At 62.7% G+C, this 24,844-nt stretch overlaps 1 protein-coding gene across 1 annotated transcript in view; it reads right to left on the reverse strand.

Moving 5' to 3' along the window:
- NPR1 (natriuretic peptide receptor 1) overlaps nucleotides 1–21,793 on the reverse strand; it is a 30,438-nt gene extending 8,645 nt beyond the window's left edge. Inside the window, 12 exon segments of the mRNA XM_032793637.2 lie at nucleotides 52–123; nucleotides 1,489–1,593; nucleotides 6,231–6,308; nucleotides 6,933–7,007; nucleotides 7,515–7,635; nucleotides 8,009–8,093; nucleotides 9,732–9,867; nucleotides 10,071–10,162; nucleotides 11,053–11,188; nucleotides 11,373–11,486; nucleotides 12,929–13,128; nucleotides 21,086–21,793. Coding sequence (XP_032649528.1) covers nucleotides 52–123; nucleotides 1,489–1,593; nucleotides 6,231–6,308; nucleotides 6,933–7,007; nucleotides 7,515–7,635; nucleotides 8,009–8,093; nucleotides 9,732–9,867; nucleotides 10,071–10,162; nucleotides 11,053–11,188; nucleotides 11,373–11,486; nucleotides 12,929–13,128; nucleotides 21,086–21,776 — 1,905 coding nt within the window. The 5' untranslated portion in view covers nucleotides 21,777–21,793.
- Nucleotides 21,794–24,844: the final 3,051 nt, after the last annotated feature.

Below are 24,844 nucleotides of genomic sequence, written 5' to 3' on the forward strand. Positions count from 1 at the left end.
GCTGGGCGCAGGGGGCTGGGCGTGAGGTACAGGCGGGAGGTCGGCCGTTACCTTGACGATGTCAGTGGTGAGCGAGTACCGGAACATCCAGTCCAGCGTGATGCTCTCGTTCTCCAGGATGTCCTGCACGGGATGGGCACAAGCACAGAGAGGGGTGGGGGCTGAGCCACTCTCCCTCCTCCCCCCAGCTAGGGCTCTGGATCCTTCTGCAAACTCCCCCCAACAGCCCCATCTCCCCACCAGCCCCGGCGGTGGCACCAGAGACTTGCTGGTCGTGGGGGTGGCACCGGACCAGGCTTGGCTGGTCTATCCTGGCGCCAACCCTGGCGTGGGCGCGGTACTGAACCAGGGCCACGTGCAGCCGGCACTGGAGTGAGGGGGCTGCGCTGGTGCAAAGTGCACGTGGCATGGCTGGGGCTTGGCCACCCGCTGACGGTCCAGGGCAGGCCGGGTGGAGGCGAGTGAGGGACTTGACGGCTCTCCGTGTTCAGAGAGAGCTGGAGAATAAGGGAGCATGTCCCCATGGCGCCTGGCTGGCCGACAGGGAGCCCCACGGCCGGTGGAGTACCCGGCAGGGACCCCCAGGGCCTCTCTCTCGGCCATTAGAGGAACTGTATCTGCGCCAGAGTGCGAAGCCAGGAATCCAGGCCTGTCACGAGAGAGGAAACGTGGGAGGGGAGCGCCCTCCCCCCTATAAATCATCCTGCTTGGAAACAGCCCCGGCACCAGCACTCGCTGGGCCCTGGGGGGGCCCCAGCCGAGCCCCCTCCTTTTAATTCAGACACCGCCCCCGCCATCACTGCTGCAAAACGTGACCCTCCCAACACGGGGACCATCCTGCTGGGGCACGGACAGGCCTGCCCACTGCTCTGCATGTTTGTACCGAGTCCAGCCTGGACACTAGGTCACAGCCCTTCTCCTCCCCTCTTCGGCAGGGGATCGGTGCCTGGCGACCCCACCCAGGAACGGCAGCACGCAGGGCACTGGGCATCAGGCCTGGGGGCTCCTCAGGAATCCCACTGGGCCTCTCCCCTGCTGCCCTAACGCCTTCCAGCAGGCTCTGCACAGCACCAGGCAAAGCTTCACTGGCTGCCACATGGAGCCTCCCTGCCGTCTCAGCTGGCTCTCAGGCTCCCTGCTCCCACCCACTGGACCCCACTCCCCTCCCAGAGCCCAGGAGAGAACCCAGGAGTTCTGGCTCTCAGGCTCCCTGCTCCCACCCACTGGACCCCACTCCCCTCCCAGAGCCCAGGAGAGAACCCAGGAGTCCTGGCTCTCAGGCCCCCTGCTCCCACCCACTGGACCCCATTCCCCTCCCAGAGCCCAGGAGAGAACCCGGGAATCCTGGCTCTCAGGCTCCCTGCTCCCACCCACTGGACCCCACTCCCCTCGCAGAGCCCAGGAGAGAACCCAGGAGTCCCAGCTTCCAGTCCCATCCACTACCCACAACTGCATCTCCTCCACCCCATAGCCCCTGTGCGGCGATACCTGGAGGCTCCCGCGTGGGCAGTACTCCGTCAGGATGCAGATGTCTGGGGGGTCTGTGCAGGCTCCGACGAAGCGGGTCAGGTGTTCATTCTGGACGTCCCTCATCTGCAGGGGGATGGAGAAGGCAGGGTTAAGGGGAAGCCACTTGGAGTCCCTAGTGCCTTTCCTCCCAGAGTGCTTTGCAGGCCACTCACTCAGCACTGGGATGCAGCCGCCTCCGAAATGCATGTGTGGGGCAGGGCTGTCTGTGCCCCATTGGTGCCCATGGGAGAGGGACCCAAGCGGGACAGTCCCCATGTTGGGAGGGTCACACCATTTCTACAAGGGACCCCTCACTCAGCTCTGAGATGCAGCCACCTCTGGGGTGGGGCTCAGCAGCTGTTTAAACAGGCAGAAGCTGAGGAGGAAGCCTCTGTTCAGCCTAATGAAGGATTTATCAGGCCAGTCAGGTGGGCAGGAAATTGCTTGGCTGGCATCCAAGCGCGTGATATTTACGAGGCGAGCTGAGTGCGGGTGGGGTCCAAGGTTGCTCCTTGATCCGCAGCCCCAACTTCTTGTGCTGAATTCCAGTCCCAAAAGCAGAGGAATGACCCAATGCAACGCCCCCCCGCCACATCTCCAGCTGCAGCCAGATGTCGGGAGATGCAGCGCAGCACCCTGCAAGCCAAGCCCTGTGTATGCACGGGACATGGGGATTGTGGAACATGTGGCCAGTTTCCTCTTGGCCTGTCACCTCCCCACTCCTCCTGCTGGCTCAACCCCTGCATGTTTTCCCCACAGCTGGCACAGGGACAGAGAGTCCCCAGCCAGCCCATACATTTAAAAAGACCCAATGTGCTAAAACCTTCCTCCACATGCGGGGGCAGAGGGAACGTCCCGGCTCGGCGAGACGCTGCAGGAATTTACCCCCGCCGCCGCACTAGGCTGGACGCCCCATGGATTGGGGTAGCTCTAGCCCGGGAGCTCTCCCCGCCCCACGGCTGTGTCGCCATGGTCGGCGTCTCCCCTGGAGCCGGGACCGAAAGGCAACAGGGCCCATAAGCTGTGGTCATGGCTCTGGGGCCACGCACAAGTCACTGGAGCTCTGGCAGAGGGGCTGAGACTTGGCCTCCCTCAGCCCAGCAGGGAAGGCAGTAGAGATCCCGGTTCCGAGGCCGGGGGAAGCATTGTGATCATGTCGTCGCCTCAGGCCAGAGCGCTGCCCCACCGTCAGTTACAAATCCACGCCCCATTCGCCACCTTGTCTGAGGTGGGGCAGCCAGATGGGTCGTGCGGCCGCCAAATCTGGATGGGGTCTATCGTCAGAGTGCCCTCAGGCCTAGCTGGTGTCTCTGGCCAGGGGTTATGGAGCCTCCACCCCTGTCCGGCCTGAATGGGACGGACAGCCCCCCGCCTGGTGCAGGAGCCTGCGCTGGGGGAGACCGGCCCACACAGGAGGCCTCGTGTCCAACCAGTGAAGTCCCATCCAGCTGCACAGACACTGCCTGCATTGCCCTGTCCTGGCCCCAGGCTCCCAGCTGCAGTGCCAAGGCTGGGCTGCATTCGGGAGGGGCACCTCGCTACTCACTGCCGCCAAGCACCCACAGCTCCAGCTGATGTCAACAGCAGCGCCCGGTGCCCGGGCCCAGGGACCAGCTTTCATAATGCCCAGCAGCTCTCATGGGTCTGAGTCGGGGGAGAGAGGGGAGCCGGACTCCAGGAGCCTGAAGTGGAGTGCTGGTAACCAGCCTCAACCTCCAGCAAAAGTCAGGCCTTAACCACCCCGTGCCTCAGTTTCCCCATCTGGGAAGTGGGGAGGCTACTGCCCCCGCATGGGCACTGGCAAGCGCCCCATATGGCAGCCAGGGATCCAGGAAGCTCTCCCTCCTTCCAGTGCTGCCCCTTGGCTCAGGCTGATTTCTAATTAGCAAGGAAAGGACAATGGCTTCCCTGCAGCTTCCTTGCTAATGAGTAATTAGCGTGTGCATGGCAGAGGCCCTGCTGATAACCTGAGCCAGCCTTGCCTGCCTGCCAGGGAGTGGGTCCCTCCCCTTGGCACAGAAAGTGCCCGCATGTGTGACGTCACCTCCTGCTGGTTCCCCAAGGAGCCTGAGGAGTTTACTGGGGTGGGGGGAGCCCTAGGAGTGGCTGCCACCCAGGACAGTCCTTTGGCCTGTCCAGCCCTTTCTCCTGATCATCCAAATGCCCACTGGCAGACTGGCTGGGCAAGCTGCCAGGCCCTGCTGGGCTGACGGAGGGCGGGGGGCGCATTTTGCCTCAGGCAGCAGCTGAGAATTGCCCCCACCCCAGTACTCATCCCAGTGCACCTAGCAACGCCGGGACAATCTGTCCTGATGCCGGGGCCTCGATGGTGTTGTGATGCCAGCAGCAGCTGCTAGCGGTGGTGTGTCACGGGGTCCCCGGGCGATGCTCTGGAACTGCTCCCCACCAAGCCAGGCCGGACTTTGGGGAGCCTCCTCTCCCTCGGAGCAGCCTGTCTCCCGGGGCAAGAAGCTCCCACGTCTTCACCTCCCGGGTCTCTCCTTGGAGCATTCAGCATCCTCTGCCCCTCCGTGGGCTTCCCACAGCGAGCCCACCCAGGCGGGGTCCTGGGGAAGCCACAGGGTCCTGCACCCCCACTTTGCAGTCAGATGTGACTCTCAGCCAGCCAGTAAAACAGAGGTTTATTCGATGACAGGAACACGGTCTAAAACAGAGCTTGTAGGTACAGCGAACCGGACCCCTCGGCCGGGTCCATTCTGGGGGTCAGTGAGCCAGACCCCCAGGTCTGCACTTCACTCCTCGTCCCCAGCTGACTCCAAACTGAAACCCCCTCCAGCCCCTCCTCTCTGCTGAGTTCCTTTTCTGGGCCAGTAGGTCACCTGACCTCTTTGTCCTCCCACACCTTTAGCATCCCCTCGCAGGGGGGAAAGGCCAGGCCATTAGTTGCCAGGAGACAGAGGGTCGGCCAGAAACTGAGGCCCCCACACAGTATTCAGAGGAAACATTAAGTACAGTCCCACTTCGTCACACGGGGTCCACGTACTCTGGTTCCTCTTTGCACTGATGCCATCCCCTAGTGCAGACACGCTATGCAACTCACAGCGCTGCCGCACATCCACAGTAGGGCTTTGTACTGGCACAGACACCTCCCACAGAGCCGTGTCCCTGTGGGGTCCGGTCCTGCTGATTCACACCTCCCCGGGCGAGCCAGCAGGCAGCCGGAAGCGGAGTTGGATCAATCCCAGCTCACCAGCTATCCTGCAGCAGAGAGTCCCACATGTGGACCCGCAGCCTGTGAAAGTGGCACATTGCCTTTTGCCCCCACTCAGGTCTGCCGGCAGCTGCTCCACACCCTAGTGCCCAGCACAGGCCAGGCAAATGGATCCCCTGTCAGGGATTCTCCAGGGGTTGCATAATTGGATGCAAGTGGCTCAAGCATGAGCAGGAGCCCCCAGGCAGCTCCCAACTCCAGCTACCCCCCCGAGGCCTTGGCCCGGGCCCCCTGGTCCTCACGCAGCCACTTACAGCAGCTTCAGCCCCCTGCAACCTGGCTCTGAGGCAAGGCGGCTTAGGAGAGCCTCTCGCATACAGAGGGGAGTGGGGCCCAGAGCAGGGGGCCAGGACACGCCAGGCTGGGTGGTGGCTGCAGCCTGGACCTGCCCACAGGCTCCCCTGCAGGGACACTGTACTGACCCCTCCCTCCCCAGATCCTCCGCTAGGGACTGATCGACCTGTGCCAAGAGGCCGGGGCACAGAGGCTGGAGCGGGCTCTCCCAGTGCCTTGGGCTGGCCCCATGGATCTGGGGGGCAGCCGCAAGCACCAGAGACCTGCCCTGCCCACTGGGCACCCGCAGGAGGCAGCAGGCTGCCAGGTCCAATGGGAAGGGCCAGTCGGAGCCTGGGAATTCAGTGGGTGCACGTGACTCTGCACACGTGTGAATCTGCACACACATGTGCATGGCCAGGGAAGGCTTCAGGCTGCGCTCCCAGGAGGGAGCAAGGGCAAGGCCAAGTGCTCGGCTCGCTCAGGGCAGGCTGGGCCGCGGGGGGCTAGAGTGAGGGACACTACCGTCTCCCGACGACGTCGCTCCCGCACTGCCTTTCGCCCCCGCTCCCGCTCGTCCTCCCCCACGCGGCCCCCGGGTTGTGGGTGGGACTCGCGCCCAGAGGTCCAGCTCCGGGCGTGGCGGCTGCGGCCCAGGTCTGGGGCTGCCAAGAGGCTCTTGGCATGAGGCTGGGGGGGGGGGCAGTATTTTTCTCCTCTCCAAACACTCGCGCACAGGCCCAGGCACTAACGAGAGGCAGCAATGGGGATGCTGGGTGGGGGTGCGTGTCAGACCTCACCCCCCCCCCCCACTACATTCTGGCAGTGAATAGCCGCTGCAGGGGAGTGGCGGGCTGGGCCCAAGGGCAGGGAGGGGTCCCACCAACCCCCTCCCATCCAGAGAATTCGGGAGCTGAGTCCAGGTGCCCCCCAAGCTGGGTTCTGTGCAGGGGGAGGAAGGTGGAAGGCAGGAGAGCCCAGCCCCCTGCTCGCGGGTGCTCTGAGGGGGGGCCCCGCAGTGCACGTGGGCAGCTGTGCAACGTGGCCCCTTTGCCAGCACCGCCTGGATCCTCAGCCATGCGAGCCGGGCAGCCCCCGCAGAGCCGAACAGAAACACACTGAGCCCCAGCAGACGCCCACTCGAGCCGAGCCCCAGAGCCAGCCGCACCGAGCCCCTCAGCCCAGCCACCTGCCCGCGCACTGGCCGGGTACCTACATGTTTCAGCTCAAACAGCACCTTCCGCGTCAGCTCGATTCTCTTCCGATTGATGTGCTTCACTGCCACGATGTTCCCCTGGAGAAAGAGATTGGGGGGAGCTCAGACGGGGGGTAGGTCCTGTCCCTCACCCCCTGGGCAGCTGTTTAACATTTATGGACGCTGACGGCCAGGGGCAAAGCACAGGCTACTGACCCCGCCTTGCTCCCCGCAGAGCCCCCTACTGACCCTGGCCTGCTCCCCACACTGACCTCGCCCTGCTCCCCCCAGCACAGCGCCCCCTACTGACCCTGGCCTGCTCCCCACCCCGCTCCCCCTACTGACCCTGGCCTGCTCCCCGCACTGACCCCGCCCTGCTCCCCCCAGCACAGCGCCCCCTACTGACTCTGGCCTGCTCCCCACCCCGCTCCCCCTACTGACCGTGGCCTGCTCCCCGCACTGACCCCGCCCTGCTCCCCCCCGCACAGCGCCCCCTACTGACCCTGGCCTGCTCCCCACCCCGCTCCCCCTACTGACCGTGGCCTGCTCCCCGCACTGACCCCGCCCTGCTCCCCCCAGCACAGCGCCCCCTAATGACCCCGCCCCGCTCCCTCTACTGAACCTGCCCTGCTCCCTGCCGCACTCCCCCTACTGACCCCCCGCTCCCCACCCCACAGTTCCCGGCTGCTCCTCCGTGCGCTCAGGCAGGATCCCTGCACCCACCTTGTAATAGGCTGTCTTGGCATAGACCTGGAACTGCCCCTCCGTGATCAGCAGGGAGCCATAGTTGGAGCCTCTCTGTGCAGAAGCAAGCGCCGGTGTGAATGGGGGCAGGGCCAACACGCTCCCTCCTGCAGGGAATGGAACCCCAGGGTTTCTGGGGCACCCCCCTTGCAGCCCCCGGGGAACCCTCTCTCCCATCTCTCACCCCACCACTCCTGCTGCAGGGGCTGGTGAGGAGGGCAATGGCTTGGAAGGGTGACAGTGGCTGGAGGGGGCCCCAACAGGCCCCGGGGACTCAGAGCCAGCTGGAACCTGGGCGACCCCAAGCCCCGTCTTCCCCCTGCACCTCCCGTGGCTCCCTCCAACCCCTGGCCTGGCTCAGCAGCTGCTCAGGGCTCCCTGACTGGATTTACTTGTAATTAACCTCCCTGGATCCACAGCTGTAACCCAGAGCTTCGCCCAGAGACGCCCGCAATGCAGTGCCGGCTGGAGAGGGGGTCCCTCGGAGGGCTGCTTGGCCCAGGGTCCCAGCCGGACACCACACCTTCCTCCGCCAGGCCAGCCGAGCCCCGCGGGGCTCACCAGGGACAGTGTCAGTTTGCTTCCGGTGCTGCGCAGGTGTTTCTCCAGGCTGCTGGACTGGACGTCCTCCCAGCGCACACGCCACAGCTCGGCCGCCAGCTCCTTCTCCAGATTCAGCTTCCTGTGCCAGGACACACGGAGGGCAATGTGAGAGGGCGTCGGGCACCAGCCCAGCTCCCAGTGCCCTCCACGCTGCTAGTTATCTGTATGGGGATAGCACCTGCCCAAGCCCATGGCCAACCACCCCCTTGAGCCAGGTGCTGCCCAAACCCAGGACAAATAGCCCCTCCCGGCCCCAATCCCAGCTCCATCCCCTGGTGTCTCCTCCCCCCATATCTGCCTGTAAAGGGGGAGCATTTCTCCAGCATCACTTTGACCCCCTGCCCCTCCCCCTGCATTTGCAGTAAAGCCCCCCACCCCATATCCCCGTCCCTGCATCCTGGCCAAGGTTACCCAGACGTATCCCCCTCCCCAGCCCAGCCCCGGGGGTGCACCTGTAGATGAAGAAGGAGGTGATGGTCATAATCAGCAGGATGAGGCTCACCATGACAGAGAGGATCTCCAGGATGGTTAAGCTAGCTGCAAAACAAGGGAGGTGGGTGTGACGTTATTGATATAATCTGGGACCATATAGAACATGGTTGGAACCAAGGTCCTGTAGTGGCACCGAATCTTGTATAAAGGGGGTCAAATGAGGTGTCTAAGACCAGGTTCTGGGTTGCTGGTTATGATTATGCTGCCTGTGTGCATGTGTCATTTTGTAGTTGAAGTTATGAATATTGGCTCTGTACTGTCTGCACTTCAAACTTATGCTGTGCTTCTGGGTGACACCCCAGACAAGTTGGTGTTAGCCCTGCCTAGCTTGCTTGATGGCCCATTAAAGACCATCAGCTACACAACTGACCCATAGAGAGAAGGCAGATACGCCTTGTAACTCAGCAAAGTGCAGGGACTTGCCCATGTGACACCAGACTCCATTTTGCTGTAATTTTCCACAATAAGAACAAAGAGGTTCTTATACCTGGAAAAGACTATAAAAGGCTGATGCCTCATCTCCATCTTGTCTTCGATCCTGCTTCTTACCTCTGGAGGGACTTGGCTACAAACTGAAGCTCTGAACAAAGGACTGACTGACCCATCCCAGTGGGGGATGTTCCAGAGACTTGATTTGAACCTGCAGTTTACTCCATCACTGCTACAAGCCTGAACTAAGAACTTTGCCATTACTGGATGTAAGTGATTCCATTTAACCAATTCTAACTCATCTATATCCTTTTCCTTTTACAAATAAACCTTTAGATTTTAGATTCTAAAGGACTGGCAACAGCGTGATTTGTGGGTCAGATTTGACTTGTTTATTGACTTGGGTCTGGGGCTTGATTCTTTGGGATCGAGAGAAACTTTTTCCTTTATTGGGGTGTTGGTTTTCATAACCATTCATCTCCAGGACGAGTGGGACTGGTGGTGATACTGGGAAACTGGAGTGTCTAAGGAAATTGCTTGCATGACTTGTGGTTAGCCAGTGGGGTGAGACCAAAGTCCTCTTTGTCTGGCTTGTTTGGTTTGCCTTAGAGGTGGAAAAACCCCAGCCTAGGGCTGTAACTGTCCTGTTTTAAGTGATTTGTCCTGAATTGGCACTCTCAGCTGGGTCCCGCCAGAACCGCATCGTCACAGCGGGCGATGGTGAGGAGAGGCTGGCTCAGAGTCCTGAGTTCGAATCCAGCCCAGGGGCTGTATGTGCTGGTCTTGTGCTGGGTGAGTTTGGGGAGGAAGGTTGGGGGGTGTCTCAGCCAGGGAAGTTCCCATGGCAACACCCACTAGGCAGCAAAGCCCAAAGTGGGTTGGGGGAGGAGTGGGGGGGGGAGCGTGCCCTGTTGCTGGGCCTGTTCTGGGGGCACAGGGTACCAGGTGCAGAGAAACAGCAAGGAGACTTGTCCCACCTCGTGGCTTTGCTGGTGAGGGGCCCAGGAAGGGGGCAGCTCCCCACACCCCCATATGGGGTGCAAAGCTTGCTTGGGGGGGGGAAGGAGCCACACGGCTAGGCTGGCTGGAGGGGCTTGTTTTCATGTGGCTGGCCCAGCGTAGCCCCTCCCCGCCGGGGGAAGCTGGATTCTGCCTGTGGGAAGGTATTTGTCCTGGCAGCGCTCCAGGGCAAGGGAATGAAACCCTCAGCACTTGCTCTGCAAAGGCCGGGGGGCGGGGGGACGCTGGCCCCACCTTTGCGGCACAGGGGGTTGCTGTTGTCGAAGCCGCAGGGCGGGACATCCCTGGGCACGCCTTTCCCTGGCCAGTGGATCTCACGCCCGGGCACCGCCCTCATCTTCTTGGTGCTGCCATTGTAGTTGTAGACGATCTGCAGAGGGCGAGAGAGGAGGGCTCTGGGAGGGGGCCAGCAGCGGGAACCCCCCAGGGTCCCAAGCTGCCATCACTCCCTCCCTCCGCCAGCTATAACCCCCAGGCAACGAGGCCCTGGGTTTGGCTCGGAGCCGTCCCAGCCCAGCCTCGAGGTGGCTGCAGAGGACTTAGCTGGGAGACTGGGCCCAGACACCCACTGACCTGGAATGTGCCCGACGTGGGGTCCATGTCCCACAGTGAATAGTCGCTCTCCCGGTCTCCATTCTCATCAATCTTCAGGAAGCCAGTGACTCCTGTGGGGAAGGGGGGGTGTGAGAGACCGCGAGACCAGCCCCCTCGCAGGGCAGCACCCAGGGTCAAAGGGCAGAGGGCCCGAAGTCAGGCTTTGAGGCTACAAGTGGAGAAGGGGATATTGGGGGGACCATATGGCTCTGAGATGCAGCCCCTCTGGGGTGCGGCGCAGAGGCTGGTTACACAGGGATCCCTTGACTGATGCTGAGATGCAGCTGCCTCTGGGGTGGAGTGCAGCAGTGCACAGCAACACCACACAGTACTGGCTAAAAAGCGAAGGAGAAACCTGCATACTGCAGGAACTGCTGGGGAATTTCGCCCCCTCTCTGTGTTAGAAAGTGGCCAGGGGCTGACTCCAAAGAGCCCAGCCCCTCCCCGGGCTGGGGCTCGTCTGACAGACACTCTGGCAGCCCAGCGTCCGCGGAGGGGCCCCACCAGGAGGGGGAGTGGAGCCATGTGGATCCTGGCCAGGGCATTCGAGATGCTTTCTAGCGGGGTCCCCAGTGTGGGCGCAGGGCTGCAAGGGGAGCAGCTCCATCACTCCACAGACCATCCATCTCCCACCGAGTAGCTCGGCCCAGTGGCTCCCGGCCCAGCTCACGCCCCGAGCTGCTAACGATACCAGCCCTGGAATTTCCAGAGAGGAGGAACGAGCGGCTCGGGGAAAGGATCCGTCTGGCAGCGCTGGGCAGGGCAGGGAGGCGGCTGACACCTGGCTCAGTGGCCAGCACCATGGGAGTCCCCCCAGAGCCTCCCTTCTCCCCAAGCTGTTCCCCAGGGCTTCGGGCTGCACAAAGGGGTCTGTGCCCCCTCCAGGGGTTCTGGGCCTTCCCAGGGGCAGCCACCGTACGGCTTGGGGGGCAGGGTCTGGGCCCCGGCCGGCGGCGCTTACCGTAGAAGGTGCGGTTCCACATGTGGCGGGTGATGGCGCTGGCGTTCCGGACGGTGCCGCCCTGCTGGAGGGTCTCGTTCACGGCCCGGGCGTACAGCAGCACCCCGTCGTGGAAGGCCGCCGCGATGTAGTTCATCTGAAAGGGATGGGCGGGCTCAGAAGCGCGGGGGTGCCCCATGCTGCCCCAGGACAGAGGGGTGCCACCCCATGCACAGACTGCGGGCGAGTCTCTGTGCTCCCCCCGCCCCCATTCCCTACTGGTGACTGGCCCTGCTGTCTCTGGCCAAGGAGGGGCGGCCGGTGCCGGCGGGGTGTCTTACCAGGCCGTCCTGCAGGGTAACATGGAAGTGGGTGCGGGCCTCCTGCTTGAGCTGCTCCAGGAAGGGCTGGTACTCGGGGTTCTCGGGCTCCTTGCAGGTGACAATCATCACTGCCTAGGGGGGTAGAGGGCAGAGGGGCTGAGACGGGAGGCGATGGGCCTGGGTTTCCCACATGGTGCCTGCAGCCCCACGGGTGGGTGGGTGCCAGGACTCCCCACTGGAGGGTGGCTGGGCTGGCTGGTGACCTGGCACCTCCCAGGGCCTCCCCCCGCCATTGCCCAGCTGCCCTAGGCACTGGGCAGAAGCCTCCTCCAGGTCTGCCAGTCTGGCGCCTTCCTCAGCCCCTCTTGCTTCCAGGATCGCAGCCTGCAGGGTCCCTCAGCCCCTCCAGGCCTGGGCTCCCTGGGGAGGCTGGGGGCAGCGTCCCGCCCCCAGGCTATTAATAGCCTTCCCTGGCAGTGCTCAACCCCGGGGAAATGATCTTGCTTCCTTGCTCCCTCCTGCAGCAAAGAGCAAACAGGCAGGGGCTGGCCAGAAGCAGGGAGGGTCGGGGGCATTAGCTGCCCCCATGGCCCGTGGTCTCTAGGGCAACAGAGGGGCATGGCTGGGGCAATTTGGGCTGAGGCCCAGCAAACTCATTTCACAAATGCATTCGGCAGGATTTGAACCCAGGGCTCCAGAGCTGCAAACAGCCCATCAGCCCAGTGCAAGGCAGGGCACTTCCCTGGAACCTGCCCACGGCACCTTTATGCTGGTGAAGCTGAGTGCACCTTAGCACGTGTGCCAGTGTCACTGTCCTGTGCCTGGTACAAACACGGCATGTTCTGGCTGCAAGGGGGACAGCACCATTGCCCTGCTGCTCTGGCCCCAGGCACCGCGGCAGCCCCCTGAGCTAGGTACCAGCTACCCCACGTGACCACCACCACTGAGCTCAGCAGCCTGGGAGGTCATGAGGGGCCAAGGCTCCGGTAAAGTCCCCTGTGCTGCACCTCAGCTGCTTCCTACACTGGGTTCTTCCCCCTTCCACCCCGGAGCCCCTGGCATCATTGGAGCTCCCTGTTTCTACGGGCTGGCAGAGCTGCCCCAATAATCCTGCAAGGGACTCAGGCACTGACTCCAAAGCCCTGGTGGGCAGCAGGATCACTACCCCTTCTTTTATAGATGGGGAAACTGAGGCACAGAACCTGGCTCAATGTCACATAGCAAATTGGTGGCAGAGGTGGGAATAGAACCCAGGAATCCTGGCTTCCAGGCTCCCTTTGATAACATTAGGCCCCACTCCCCGCAGAGCTGGGAGAGGACCCAGCCCCTGCCCCGGTCTAAGCAGAAGAACACGCTCCAGGCCAGATCTCTGAATAGAAACCAGGCGTCCTGGCTCCCAGCCCCTTGCTGTACTTACTACCCAACCCTCTTTGAACCCATGGTGCCAGCGCAGTCACCCACAACAGGCCCAGCCGGTGCTGCCCTCTCGTTGAGATCCAGGCGAGCTCCCAGCCAAACCGGGCTCTGGCTCCCTAGCTACCTGGCTGGAGGGCTCCATCCTGGGCACTCCTCACCTTAAACGCCTCCCTGGCGTTGGCGTCGTCCTTGTCCCCGCGTCTCCAGGGCCTCTGGGGGTCGGGGAAGCGGGAGCCCTGCAGGCTGGCCCCGAAGATGTCGATGTAGAAGAAGGCGTAGTCCCCCTGCGTGAGTCCCTCATGCCAGGCCTGCAGCAGGAACTGGCGGAAAGTGTCCGGGGAGCAGCAAATGTACACGACTGAAGGGGCAAGGATAGGGTTAGTGGCACCAGCCCCCGGACACGCGCCCTGTATCGCTGGGGGCTCCTCGTCCTGGGGTGCCTGGACCAGGCTGGCGGCTCCAAGGACGCTGAGGGGACCCTGGGCCGGATTCTCTCGCTCTGGCACTGTCAGAGCCAAGGGAACCCCCATGCACCCCGAGATCCTGCCCTGACCCTAATGCTCCCCACTTCCCCCTCTGCTCTGCCGCCAGAGGGGAAGTGGCTGGACTGGAGCTGGGCAGGTTGGATGGGTCACTGCCCTGGCCCCGGCCATCCCCTGGGCGGGCTGGCAGAGCAGGGGAGCTGGGGACACCCCGTGGGGCATGGCTGGGCATAGGGGCTGGTGTGTGACCCACACAGCCCGCCATGCACTGTGCGCACACACACTTGTGCACACGCACACCAGACACACCCTCCCCTGCCAGGCCAGTGCTCCTCCTGCCCTGTGCCTCACAGCGCCCCCTGTGGAAGAGGCCAGGGCTGGAGTAGCCAGGAGCCAGCAGGACTTCCTGCTCGCCCACGCTGGAGCAGGGGTCCAGGCCCTTGGCGGGCACAGCCAGGAAACCAAACCCCCAGGGCTCTGCCTGCACTTTTCTCCATATTCCTCCTATGCTGAGCTGGAAAGACAACAAGCCCCCACCCCCCGCCGCCCCACCCCGCCACTAGCTGCCAGAGCCTCCTCCCCTGGGAGCCCTTCGCACTACGCCGAAGTTGTGAAATCTGGAGGAGCTGAGCTTAACGAGCTGTTCCCCAGCCCGCCTCACAAGGGCCCAGGGCCGTGCCAGGCCCCCAGGACGCAGCCCACACTGGAGGGAGAGGGCTCAGCCTGGCTGTCCAGGCGCCCAGAGCTACACACCACAAAAGAGTTAAGGGAGAATGGGGGGGTGCTATATAATGACTGGGAACCAGGATTCCTGGGATCTCTCCCTGACTCTGGCTGGGGAGTGGGGTCTAGTGGTTAGAGCAGGGGAGGGGAGGGGAGGCAGGACTCCTGGGTTCTAGCCCCAGCTCACTCTGTGATTTGGGGGCAGGTCCCTTTCCCTGCACTTGCCCCAGCCTTCCCCCACCATGAAGGGGGTGCGTCCAGGACTGCTGGGAGGGTCACAAATGAGTGTGTGAAGCAAACTCCACTTCCCTGCCTCGAAAGGTGGGAGGGGGCCCCCATAGGATGGAATCGCAGGACTGGAAGGAACCTCGTCTAGTCCAGTCCTCTGCACTCCTGGCAGGACTATGTAGATTATAAAATTGAAGCTGTAGGCAGCAGCCCCCTGCCCACTCTCCCAGTGGCCACAATCCTCGCTGGGCCAGGAGGGGGCACGGCTGCCCGTCTGTCAGGCCACAGAGATGGGGCCCCAGGCACTAGGGCTGTGGACAGAGACAGCCCATCCTGTTGCTCAGCCGGCCCTTCCCAATGACAGATCTATTTAGCAACAGCTGGTGTTTGTTCCTGTGTTAATAGCAGGCCCAGGGAGAGGTGGGCTGCACATGTACGGGCACCACACCAGCTGCTTAATCCTAAAATCCCCTACTGGTGCCAGCAGCCAGGGTGGTACTCACCCGGCCCAACCACCACTCTGGGCAGGGCTGAGGCCAGAGGGAGCTGGGGGTCTGACTCTCCACAGCCCCTGGCAGCTGTGCCCACGGGCATGCAATGCCACGGCCCTGCTTGCATCTGCTGTGCCGGGGGGGTGGCAGTGCCACCAGCCACGGGTGGCAGGCCAGAGCATCCCCAGCACAGCCAGCCCGGGAGACGATACCGGAAAGAGTGCCCGACACTGATGGGCTGGGGCCGCTCGAGACACGGGGCCAGGAGGCCGACCAGCGATCTCGCCCTGGAGGAGACCAAAAAAGCCCAGTGCCCAGTGGACGGGGAGGGGGTCGGAGCCCACCCTCTCCTAGGCCTCAGCGGGCCAGGAACATCCTGTTATTTTCCGGCCGCGTGCAGCCCGGCCCGTTGTTTCCCTGCTGCCGGCCCAGCCGTGTCAGCCAACATGGCTGGGGTCAGGGGACGCGATCGGTCAGCGGGCCCCGGCCAGGCCGAGTCAGCACTCGGCCCCTCTGCAGCCAGGGCGCCAGCCCAGGGGCTTCCTGTTGTGCTGACTCGGCGCCTCCTCCCCTCCAGCCCAGGCTTCAGGCCGTGATTTATCCGAGGCGCTTGCCCAGTGCCTGGCCCTGCCCCGCGGGCCCCGGCTCCTTAAGGAAACCGGCCAGGGGCAGGGTCCCAGCTCGGCTCGGAGAGCTGCCGCCTCTCATGCCGGCTGGGGAGAGACCCGCAGGCCCTGAGCGGTGCATCCAGGGTGGGGTGAGGGCCCGTGGGCAGGGCAGGGTGCGGAAGGGGGCCCTGCGCCCTGATGCTCGGTGGGAGCTTTGCAGGGGGTGAGCACCCTGCCCACGACACCGCCCCCTGCTGGGGGAAAGCAGAGAGGTGGGAGAGGCAGCCCAGACCTCCAGCCCTAGGCCACCCCACGCACTCTCGGCCGAGGAGCTGCTCCATGGGGCTGCTCCTTGCCCAGTCCAGTAGCAGTGACGGGCTCCGGGGAAGGTCCCTGGAGGGAGTGCGAAGCCGGGCAGGGAGCGCGCCAGGCCCCAGAAATAGCCGCCGATGAGACAAAACAAACCCAGGCAGACACAGAACAAACATCGTGAAATACAGGCACCAGGGACAGACAGAGCTCGGCAGCGCGCTGGGAGCCAGCCTGCCCCTGGGGTCTCATGCCATGCCCGGCCCCACAGCACCATGGGAGCCAGCCTGCCCCTAGGGACTCCCGTGTCATGCCCGGCCCCACAAGCCAGCCTGCCCCTGAGGACTCCCACGCCACACCTGGCCCCGCAGCGCCCCGCAAGCCAGCCTGCCCCCGGGGACCCCCACGCCACACCTGGCCCCGCAGCGCCCCGCTAGCCAGCCTGCCCCCGGGGACCCCCACGCCACGCCCGGCCCCACAGCGCCCTGGGAGCTAGCCTGCCCCTGGGGACCCCCCACCACACCCAGCCCTGCTGAACTCATCTCATGCCCATGGGTGCAGCTCGGGCCCCAGGCTGGGCAGAGCTCAGCATATAGAGCCAGTTGAAGCCAATGGAGCTGCACTGTTTACCCCAGCTGAGGATCTGGCCCAGGGACCTGGGGTCTTCACTACAGCTCTTTACACACCACAGGCCTGATCCCAGGCTCAGCGACAGTTGTGCAAATCCAGAGCAAACCCAGGAACCAGGCTGTGGATTTAAACCGGGGAGCAGACATCAGGATCAATCTCTGTGTCTCTCGTACTGCTGCCACAGAGCCACACCCCTCATAGCAAACCGCAGCAGCACCACCGAGCCACTCTGGCTCAAGGCTAGGTACGCCTCAGTTTCCCCTCCTAGGGCTACTGAATAATGTCACCACAGGCTTCCCTGGGTCAGGTCACAGCCCTTCCTGGGGCCTGGGGAAAATCACAAAGTTCCCCAGCCAAGCCCCAGCCCTGCTGCGGCTTCTTCCCACTAGAGAATTTTCTCTCTACTGTCCAGCCAGCTCTGCTGGCTCCTACTGCCTACACCTCAACCCTCTGCCAGCCCCTGGGACTCTGTTCAACAGCAAACCCCAAGACTTCCCCCAAGGGCCTTCTTGCTCACCTGGTTTTATTTCCACCCCCGAGGCCTGATTTAGCCACCTGACCTGCCAATCACGAGACTTTGCTCCTGGGGAGGTGAACTAAGTGGGTCACAGATGAGGCTGTGCCCAGGCACCCCTTAAAGGGCCACCTGGAACCGTATGGCACCAGCAGGGATAGAACTCACATCCTCTTGCTGCACAAGCCCGGGCACCTGAATAAAAGGGGAATTCTCATGAAGCGACTGCAGTGCAGGGCCCATGACACATGGGTGAGCTGTGGAAGGCATACAGAAACCCCCACACATTAAAAAACGAAGCAGAGAAAGAGGCGGATGGGAGTAAGTAGGCTCCACGCTCCTGTATAAACGGCACAAGCTCGGGTGTGAATCCGGCACTGCCACGCCTACCCGGGGGAGCGGAACGCTAAAGGAGTTGCGGCAGCACACAGGGAAGTGCCCCTCCTCCTGGAGACAAGATAATCACCCCTAATTCCAGCCTGCATCCCTGCATTCTGTCTCCCTGGACTGCCCGTTACAGGATTCTTCTTCATGTCCTGACTTAAAACATCTGGCAGCATTGCCATGGGGCTGGTACGCAGCGGCTGTGGCCCACCCCAGACAGGGCTGCGTTTTGGGGACTGAGGAAGTTCTCGGGCCAGAGTCTCAAAACGATTCAGCTGCAGAAGAATCTGGCCTGCTGAGGGTCAGCTGGGGGCTGGGCTCCTTGGTAAATCTGGCCCCGAAGGTAGGTGCTCAGCCCTGGAAAAGCTGGCACTCGAGGTTGGACTGGGAGGATTAATGACATTAATTAGCACCACCGCAGCTTCCTCAGTTCTTCGCACCCTGGGAGGAAGTCGGGTCCCTCACTCGCAGGATAGAATGGCCGTGACTCACTGGCACCCTTAGAAAAACCTCCACTAATAACATCTCCTTGATCTGGTGTGCCCTGCCCAGCCAGGGTGGGGCCCGCTGGGCATCCTGCCTGCTCTTCTCTATGGGCAGTAAGTGGGCACAGGGCCTGGCTCATCCTTCCTACAGGGAGACGTGGCTCAGAGCCGAGCTCCCCATGTCCGGCAGCCCCCGCCATGGACACCAGGCACCCCTGGGACACCTGGTCAGACAGGGGAGTGGCTAGATGGAACAGGCTGTACAGGGAGGGATGACACTGGCTGTGCACTCAGCCCCTGCTGCCCCCAAGCCCAGGGTCTCTGGCTGTCTGGCTTGCAGATGAAGCTGGGCAGCTGATTTGGATTCACTCCCCTTAGGCTAGGGGTGGGGGCATCTTCGGGGCAGGCCCGGGGCGGGGGACATGGGCCCTACAGAGCTGAGGTCTGGGCTGGGGTTGCTGCTTGGATTTATGGCTTGACGTGGGGGGAGCGGGAGGACAACTCTGGACTGAATACTCCCGCCACGCATCGGGGCGCTCTGCCCCCCCCAGCCCATCCACGGGGTGCTCCCCCTCCCGGCTATCACAGTGTCTCCACGGGAAGCCCATCACCATGGCACTGGGGTGCCCAGCTGTCAGACGAGCTGGGGGGGCGTCACTCTGCTCCAATCCCTTCCCCCCTTGTGCCTCCAGGGATCTGCACCTCCTGCCTGGGTATGGTGGGCGAAGGGAGGGGGTCACAGGCTGCTCTGTCACCCAGGGTCAGGCTTCCCAGCTGGGCCCCACAGAAGCCAGGCAGCTGGGTGGAGGCAGGGAGGCTGAATAAACAGGCTATTGCCCCCAGGAGTGTCTCTGCTTACCCCAGCCCTCCCCCCATCGCCTGCTATCCGAGCAGTGACTCCCCTCCCTATACACAGGAATTCCTGCCTGGCTCCGACCCGGGCTGGAGCAATTGCGTGTTGATCCCCGGTTCTCATTAGGTGTGTTCGTGGAGCACTGAGATGCCCGGTCCCAGATCGGGCCCCACTGCGCCAGGCGCTGTACAGACGCAGCGTGGCGATGGCCCCTGGCCCGCAGAGCTCACAGCCTCAGGGGCCGGATCCTGCTCTGAATGACGTTGGCACAAACCCACGGCAGGCGCTGATGCAGCTTATTGCTATACTGCACTCCCCCGCAGCATGGCCGGGTGGTTAGCCCTGGGCCGGGCAGGCCTCTGGGGCCAGCCATGCGATGAGGCCGGGCGTTGCCATAGCAGCTTTGACTTCCAGACAGTCAGGTCTCTTGCCTTTTGTCCCAGCCAGGCCAGGAGTGGCTCTGTGGGACAGGCCATGGGGTCAGGGAGCACGGGGCAGGTTGGGGCTACGATTTTTCAGTGCCAGGGCCCAGGATTCGGTGGGTTAGAAATCCAGTGAGGGGACAATAAACGCTGGGCAGGGAGACCATCCACCAGCCTGCCCCAGCCACCCCCCAAAGCACATGCACAAATCCACCCATCTGCATGCGCACACGCACATACACAACCACACATCCACGCGCACTGCCTAATCATCAGGGCTCCTAGTTTTCTTGCGATGAAACCCCAACGTTCTCCAATACAAACACAAAACTAGCCATGTTTTTCCAGCGCTGACCCTCACTTTCCCCAGCCACAGTATACACAGGTATCCGTGGAACACGAGCTTTTGGTGACAGCCAGCAGAAGCCCGTTTATCCGAGCCTGCATGATCCAGCTCTGCATAGGAACTGAACCAGGGCTGACAGCTGTAGCCCAGGCCCTGCTGCCCATGGAAGCGCCGGATAACGGGGGCTCGGCTAAGAGGAGTTCTATGGTGCCTGTTTTTAATTTTTCACAAAATGTAAAAGCTGAAGATTCTCTGTCAAGGGGCCAGTTCCGTGGCCAGTGGATTTCCAGGCACCCTGAGACTCAATCCGTCTCCACACCCGCACACACACAGAGACACACGCCCGCCCGGAGCAGGCAGCACTGAATCCCTGCCGTGCGTCTCCAAGCCAGCGGGGAAGTTAGACGTTCCTAAGCCCAGGGCTCCGTGGTCCGGCTGGACACAAGGTGGGAGGCGAGGGGGGGGACTTTCACTGCCCATCTGTCGGTCAGCTCCCCTACGTGCAGGTTTGAGCGAAGGCTCCGTCCCAGTTCCCTGCTGTCAGGGCCAGATCCAAGTCCATGGACAATCTCCTCCTGTAGCAGGGTTTGGATCAGGCCCTTAGAGCCGAGAACCATGTGCACAAGTGTCATCTGGCTTGGGGGATTCAGAGCTTGTCTCCCCATCAGGTGCGCGTGCCCCAGGCTGGGCTCTGCCCTGCAGTTGCCTGCTGCACCCCGGCATCCTGGTGCCCGCCAGCAAAGTGCCCACCTGCCTTCTGGTGGCCAGGCTGGGGCGTTCGTGGGGACCAAGAGTCTGGAATGAAAGATGCTCAGCAAAAATCCCACAGCCCCACGGCCCCACCCCAGGGGCTGTGCACTGGGCCCCAAGCTAGCGAGCTGCCCTGTACTCTGCAGCGGCTGGGGAACGGCTCCTGCAGAGGAATTGTCCCACAGGAGCTGCATCCCCTTACATCGCCCACAGGGAGCCAGCCCCCTGTCGCTGGGGCAGAGCCCTGGGGGTTGGGCTGTTGGGAAGGTCCTGTCCTGGGGGATTAGATGGGACCTGACGGGTGGATTGCACCCCCAGTGGCTTTGGCTGGGGCCAGATTCAAACCCCCAAGCAGAATCCTCCAACCAGGGCCAGATGGGAGCAGACCAAACGCACCCCATCTCCCTGCAGCCAGACTCCCGTTGGCTATCGACTTGGGCTGGGAGGGCCCCCCAACACGTCCCGTCCAAGCTCCCCTCTCTCACTGCCTGGGGGAGGGGTGTACATTTCAAAGGGGCAGCTGACCCCGTCACCTCCATCCTAGCAAGCTCCTTGCCTTTTCCAATTCAGAGCCACCCCCAACACTGCTCGGATCCCCAACTCTGTGTGCAGGGAGCGGGGGAAACAGACCCTGCACTGGGCTGGCTGGAATGGCAGCACACCACAAAGTTAACACAAAGCATCTCGGAGAAAACTTTCCCCCTGGGCCACTGGGAATCCAAGGGGCTGGATCTGTTCCACGTGGGGGGCTGGCAGAAGGGGGGCAGCATTTCCATGTGTGCGGGGGGGGGTGCATTAAGGAGATGGCACGGCACCGGGGGCCCTTGCATTGTTCGGTTGAAGAAGAGTGTCATGGGGAGTGTTGCTGGGGGAGTCATGGTGGGAAGGCTGCACTGGGGAAGCCTGAGGTTGAGCTGGGGGAGGCGAACCCCGGGGTGGCTGCACCGGGGAGAAGTTGCACCCCACAGAGCAGGGCTGCGGGGAGGGAGGAGGCTGCAATAGGGAGATGTTGCATAGGGGGCTTGTGGCACCATAGGGTGGGGGGTCCCTGGAAGCAGCCGTACAAAGGTGGGCTGGGAGGGTCACTTACTTCTGCCCTTCTGCTTAATCTCCTGGATGAGGAAGGTGTAGTTGGCCTGGTCTCGGTCCTTGAAGTAGATGTCCAGCACGGTGAGGTTGCGGAGGGTGGGCAGCTCCATGTAGAGCCCTTCGATGGCGAAGTAGCAGGGCCGGTCGTCCATCCTCTCGTCCGAGTAGACCAGCACGGCGCGCTGGGTCCAGTTGAAGTGGCGCTGCAGCCCCACAACGTACTCGCCCAGCTTGCGGTGGCTGGGCCCGGCCCGCGTGGTCAGGGAGAACATGTCCTTGTTGTCGAAGCCGTGGGCCTCCGCCCCGGCTGTCACCAGCGGCAGCTTCCAGTGGCTGGTCAGGCGGGCCACGGGCGCCGAGCTGTAGACGCAGCCGGGGCCGATGAAGGCGTCGGGGTTGTCGGTCATCTTGAGGTCGACGGCGGCCACGGGGGCGTCCTGTTCGGAGCAGACGCCATACCTGTCCTCGCTGTTCCCGAACACCCAGCGCACCGTGTGGCCCGGCAGCAGGTCTGGCTGCCGGTTGATCTGGTCGATGGCCAGCCAGATGGCGGGGCCCACGCGGGGCCAGGCCCATGGGTAGGTCATGTTTTGCTTCGGCAGCAGCACGGCCAGCGTCAGGTTGGCCCCGTGGCCCCGCGACCCACCCAGCTGGCACAGGACCCCGCACAGCACCACCAGCGCCCACTGCATGGTGTCACTGGCGCATCGCTGCCGCCCTCGCCGACCCAGCCCCCCGACGTGCAGCCCCCCGGCTCCCCTGCTCCAGCCCCCTAGACCCCGGCGGGCCGCCCCGGGACCATGGCTGGAACTCCGAGTCTGCCTGCGCCCGCTGCCCCTCCACGCCCCGTCTCCCCACTGCCCTGGACTCCAGTCGCTGGGAGCTCCCTTCCCTTCCCTTCACTTCCCGGTGCCGAAAGTGACTGATTATCTCCCAGGCAGGCAGCCTTTTCCTTCCCCTCATTCAATGACAAAAGGGCTGTTATCATGCACAGCTCCTTAACCCCCTCCTGCCCAGAACCCCCCAGTGCACGCAGAGAGCACCTGCCCAAGGGAGGGGACAGGGAAGGGGTGTGGGGGGGGGCAGTTTCCCAAACCCCAGTGAGGGGGGAGGAGAAGGCTGCTGGCCCCCCACTGGTTGCCCCCAGGACTGAGCAGAGCTGCCGGACATGGACAGGGTTTTTTGGGTTTTGCCCAGGAATTGAAATGAGAGGGGGTGTTCGAAGGCTGGAGGCAGGCCAGGGGGGTGGGGTGGGGCAAGGTTGGCAACACTGCCTGTAACTTGTTGACCACTGGGGGGGAATGTGGGAGTTGGGGGGGAGGGGAAATCCTGATGAGCAGAGACGGGGGACAGGGTGGGATGAGATGAGATGGGGGGCAGGGAGGGGAAAGGGTAGTTCCCAGCTGCCCTGGGGCATGTGGCTCGATCCCGCAGTTTGCCCCACTCCTCCCATGAGGGCAGCATTCCTGCCTGGGGGTGAAAGGGAAAGAACTGGTGCCCCTCATGTCCCGCTGCCATCCCGAGGCTCCCGGGGCCCTGGTGAGCGCACGGCCAGAGTGTTGGTGAGCACAGGCCTAGCAGGAGGCAGGGCTGGGATGGGGGGGTCAAGGGGAAGCTCCCAGCTCCCCCTGCTTATAAAACTTCACATAGATCAAGGAGCCAAAGGATCCCGCAATGCCGGAGACAGAGAGGCTGGGGGGCAGCAGAGGCTGGGACGGGAGAGCAGAGGTGGGGGGCAATGAGCCAGGGGTGCGGAGAAAGGGCTGGGGGACAATGGGGGGAGGGGGCAGAGGAGGGCTGGGGTGGGCAGGGCTGAAGAAAATAAAGTATCCAGATTCCTCCATGGAGGCTGGAGCGGGGGCCCGATCCGGGCCGGGAAGGGGCCCAGGGCCTGATCCTGCTGGGTCCCCGCCTCCCCCACGGGCCCCAGGTTCCAGCTCCCCTTCGCCCCCTGGGGGCAGCGGTGGGGACAGCAGCTCTCCTCCTCAGCTATTACTGCATCCAGACTTACAGCATCCCCAACTCTTGTGATTATCTCATGATATTTGGTGTTTTCTCTTAAATCCCCAGCTCCTGGAGTCAGGAGACTCTCAGCTCACATGTGAAATCCAAGTCTGGTTCTGGCCCTTGTGGGTGCAGAGATAAGCTGGAGAATGGGAAAGAGGGGCAGCCCTGACAGCCCTAGCACCAGAAGGGGGATCCGAGGAGCCGATCTCATGATTTGAGGGAGTGGGCTGGTGCTTTGGGGCACTGGCGGCGGGTAGGACTGAGTCCAGGGCAGTCTTTGGCGGGGGTCCCTCAAAGAAGGGGAGATGTGCACAAAGACCCCCCCTCACCCCATGGCTGAGCACTGCCCCAGAGACATGCAGGGGCCTCACACACAAACACGGCATGCAGACCGCAGGGCTGCTTCCATGCCTGGTGCTCACTCACCCTGGGGCAAATCAGGAGCGCCCCGGTGATGAGCGACAGTGCAGAAGAGGGGGACTGGACCCCTTGGCGGTGGGAGGGGGTGGGCTGGAGAGCCGGGAAGCAGACATGGCACCTGCCTCCTACCTCAGGTGCGCTGAGAAGGAGGCAGTCTATCCAGGCGGTGTCTGCAGCAACAGGCGTCCTGTTTCGGCTGGAATTTCTAGCTGCCACTGCAGTCCAGCGACTAGCACCCCCGGGGCAGTTTATTAACAGAGACGTGGGGAATGCGCCACCAGGCTCAGCGGGGGCACGGATATGGCCATAATCTGCCAATCCCCCATTAGAGGAGAGGGAGTTAATGAAGCCAATTATTGGTGGAGGGCGGCAAAGACACAATAACATCGCAGCGAGGCTGGAACCTGTGTCAGAGCAGGTTATTAATGGGAACGGGCGGCCGGAGCGCTTGCCTTGCAAGTGGGCTTTCCATGCAAAGAAGTAAATTCATTTCCAAGGCGCTTATCTAGTTACCGCTGGGTCCGTATTGTCTGGGGTGAATTTGTTCCTGGGGCTGAATGGGAAAAGCAGGTGGAGAAAGGCAGCTCTTCGTTAAATGCAATATCGACTCTGCACTCAGGAAGGGGCTGCATGTTGGGGGACAGTTAAAAAAGTCAACCCCTGCCCCTGCTGGATTGCAAACCACTGGGAAACAGGAGAACTCAAAGCACCCTGAGCAGCACCAGCGCTAGCGAGGGGAGTGAGCAGGTAATGCTGAGCAGGCTTCCAAGACCGTGCCTTAGGCTGCATGGAAAGCGTGTGTAGTGGAAGGAGCAGCGGAGAGGGAGCCAGGACCCCTGGGTCCTACCCCTATCTCCAGGAAGGGAGCTGGGTCTTGTTAGAGTGGGGTGGGGCTTGGGGGCCAGGACCCCTGGGTCCTATCCCTGACTGCATGAGAGGAGCTGGGTCTTGTGCTTGTGGTTGTGGTTTGGGGGGGAGGGGGGGAGTGGGACAGGTTAGGAGCTAGGACTCCTGGGTACTCTTCCCATCTATGGGAAGTGGGGTCTAGTGGTTAGAGAACAGACTAGGAGACAGGACTCCTGGGTTCTTTTCTGAGTGCCTACTACTGACTGACTGACCGACTTTGGGCGAGCCCCTTTCCCCTCCCCTGCCTCAGTCTCCCCACAAATATCGTAAGGACACTAATCCTTCTCCCAGGAGAGGCGCTGGGAGTGCCGTCATGGTTCCCAAGTGCTCAGAAATCCCTGGTCAGCCTGCCTTGGTCTTTCGCTCCAGGGCACACTGTGGGATGCGTGGCCCGTTCCTCCACAGGCCCTGCTTGCTCTGAAATCAC

This window comes from Chelonoidis abingdonii, chromosome 11 (assembly GCF_003597395.2).
Source record: "Chelonoidis abingdonii isolate Lonesome George chromosome 11, CheloAbing_2.0, whole genome shotgun sequence".
Classification (NCBI taxonomy): domain Eukaryota; kingdom Metazoa; phylum Chordata; order Testudines; family Testudinidae; genus Chelonoidis; species Chelonoidis abingdonii.